This window comes from Stegastes partitus, unplaced genomic scaffold (assembly GCF_000690725.1).
Source record: "Stegastes partitus isolate 25-593 unplaced genomic scaffold, Stegastes_partitus-1.0.2 Scaffold3363, whole genome shotgun sequence".
NCBI lineage: Eukaryota > Metazoa > Chordata > Actinopteri > Pomacentridae > Stegastes > Stegastes partitus.
In genome coordinates, this window is record NW_007581094.1 from 1 (window position 1) to 1,552 (window position 1,552).

At 53.4% G+C, this 1,552-nt stretch overlaps 1 protein-coding gene across 1 annotated transcript; it reads left to right on the top strand.

Moving 5' to 3' along the window:
* Positions 1 to 262: 262 nt before the first annotated feature.
* LOC103375876 (sorting nexin-9-like) lies at positions 263 to 1,529 on the top strand (the record flags this gene model as incomplete). The annotated part of the gene is made up of 7 exons (XM_008306173.1): positions 263 to 380; positions 467 to 597; positions 700 to 803; positions 886 to 989; positions 1,068 to 1,145; positions 1,262 to 1,338; positions 1,422 to 1,529. Coding segments are annotated over 7 exons (720 nt in total), but the record flags the coding sequence as incomplete, so codon positions are not given.
* Positions 1,530 to 1,552: the final 23 nt, after the last annotated feature.

Below are 1,552 nucleotides of genomic sequence, written 5' to 3' on the forward strand. Positions count from 1 at the left end.
CACACTACTACACACTACTACACAGTACTACACAGTACTACTACACAGTACTACTGCACACTACTACACAGTACTACACAGTACTACTACACAGTACTACACAGTACTACACAGTACTACACAGTACTACTACACAGTACTACAGTACTACACAGTACTAGTAAACTGTACTCCACAGTAGTACTACACTGCACTACAGTACTCCACAGTACTTCCTTGTAGTATTCCGTAGTACTCATGGTATCCATATTCGACCCTCCAGAGCACCAACAGACCTGTCAATCATCGCTACAAGCACTTTGATTGGCTGTACGAGCGTCTGCTGGAGAAGTTCAACTCGCTGCTGCCCATCCCATCGCTACCTGACAAACAGGTCACAGGTGAGCCGTAACCATGACAGCACACCTGTGCCCCGCCCCTCCCTGCACCGCGCTGAGCCCTGTGTTTGGTGTCGCTGTGCCGTCAGGCCGGTTCGAGGAGGACTTCATCAGGATGAGGATGGAGCGGCTGCAGGCCTGGATGACCCGGATGTGTCGCCACCCCGTCGTCTCTCAGAGCGACGTCTTTCAGCTCTTCCTCACCTACAAAGACGAGAGGGTAAGTCAAGCCCCGCCCCCGGGGTAGACCTTTTGAGCCAATCAGCTGTGAGGACGCTGGATGTGTCGCCCCGATTGACTGAAGTTGTTTTCATTTGTTTAGGAGTGGAAGGCGGGGAAGAGGAAGGCGGAGAAAGACGAGACGGTGGGCCCGATGATGTTCAGTCTGATTGAACCTGAAGCTGCAGAACTCGACGCTCCCCAGGTGTAAGTCTGTCCGTCTGCTCTTCAACAGGTGTGCAGGAGGCTGATGGAGCTCTGGGGCTGTAACCTGTGTGTTTGTGTGCAGTGAACACAAGTGTGAGCAGTACAGCCGCTTCACCAAGGCCATGGACGACGGCGTCAGAGAGCTGCTGAACGTCGGACACACCCACTGGAAACGCTGCACCGGACGTCAGTACACGCATGTGCGCTGTATGTAACACGTGTTCACGCGTAAACATGTGACTGACGCCATCTTGTGTTCACCAGCGCTGCCGAAAGAGTACGAGCGGATCGGCCGAGCATTCAGGAACCTGTCGACTGTTTTCAGCAGCAGCAAATACCCAGGTGAGGAGGCAAGGAGGCAAAGACGCAAGGAGGCAATGAGGCAAGGACACACAGAGACAAGGAGTCAAAGAAGCCAGGAGGACACATGTGAGGACGAGTGTGTGTTTGTGTTGCAGGAGAGGAGACGCTGACCGACGCTTTAACAGCTGCTGGAAACACCTACGAGGAGATCGGCCAGATCGTCGCCCAGCAGGTCGACACACATTCATGATGGTTTCACATCCTGGACTCGTGCGCTGCTTCCTGATCAGTCGGCTTGTGTTTGTGTCCTCGCAGCCTCAGAAGGATCTCTACTTCCTGCTGGAGACCAACAGCGAATACAAAGGCCTGCTGGGATGCTTCCCAGAGATCATCGCTGTTCACAAGGTACTGCAGTACTACACAGTACTACACAGTACTACTGCTGT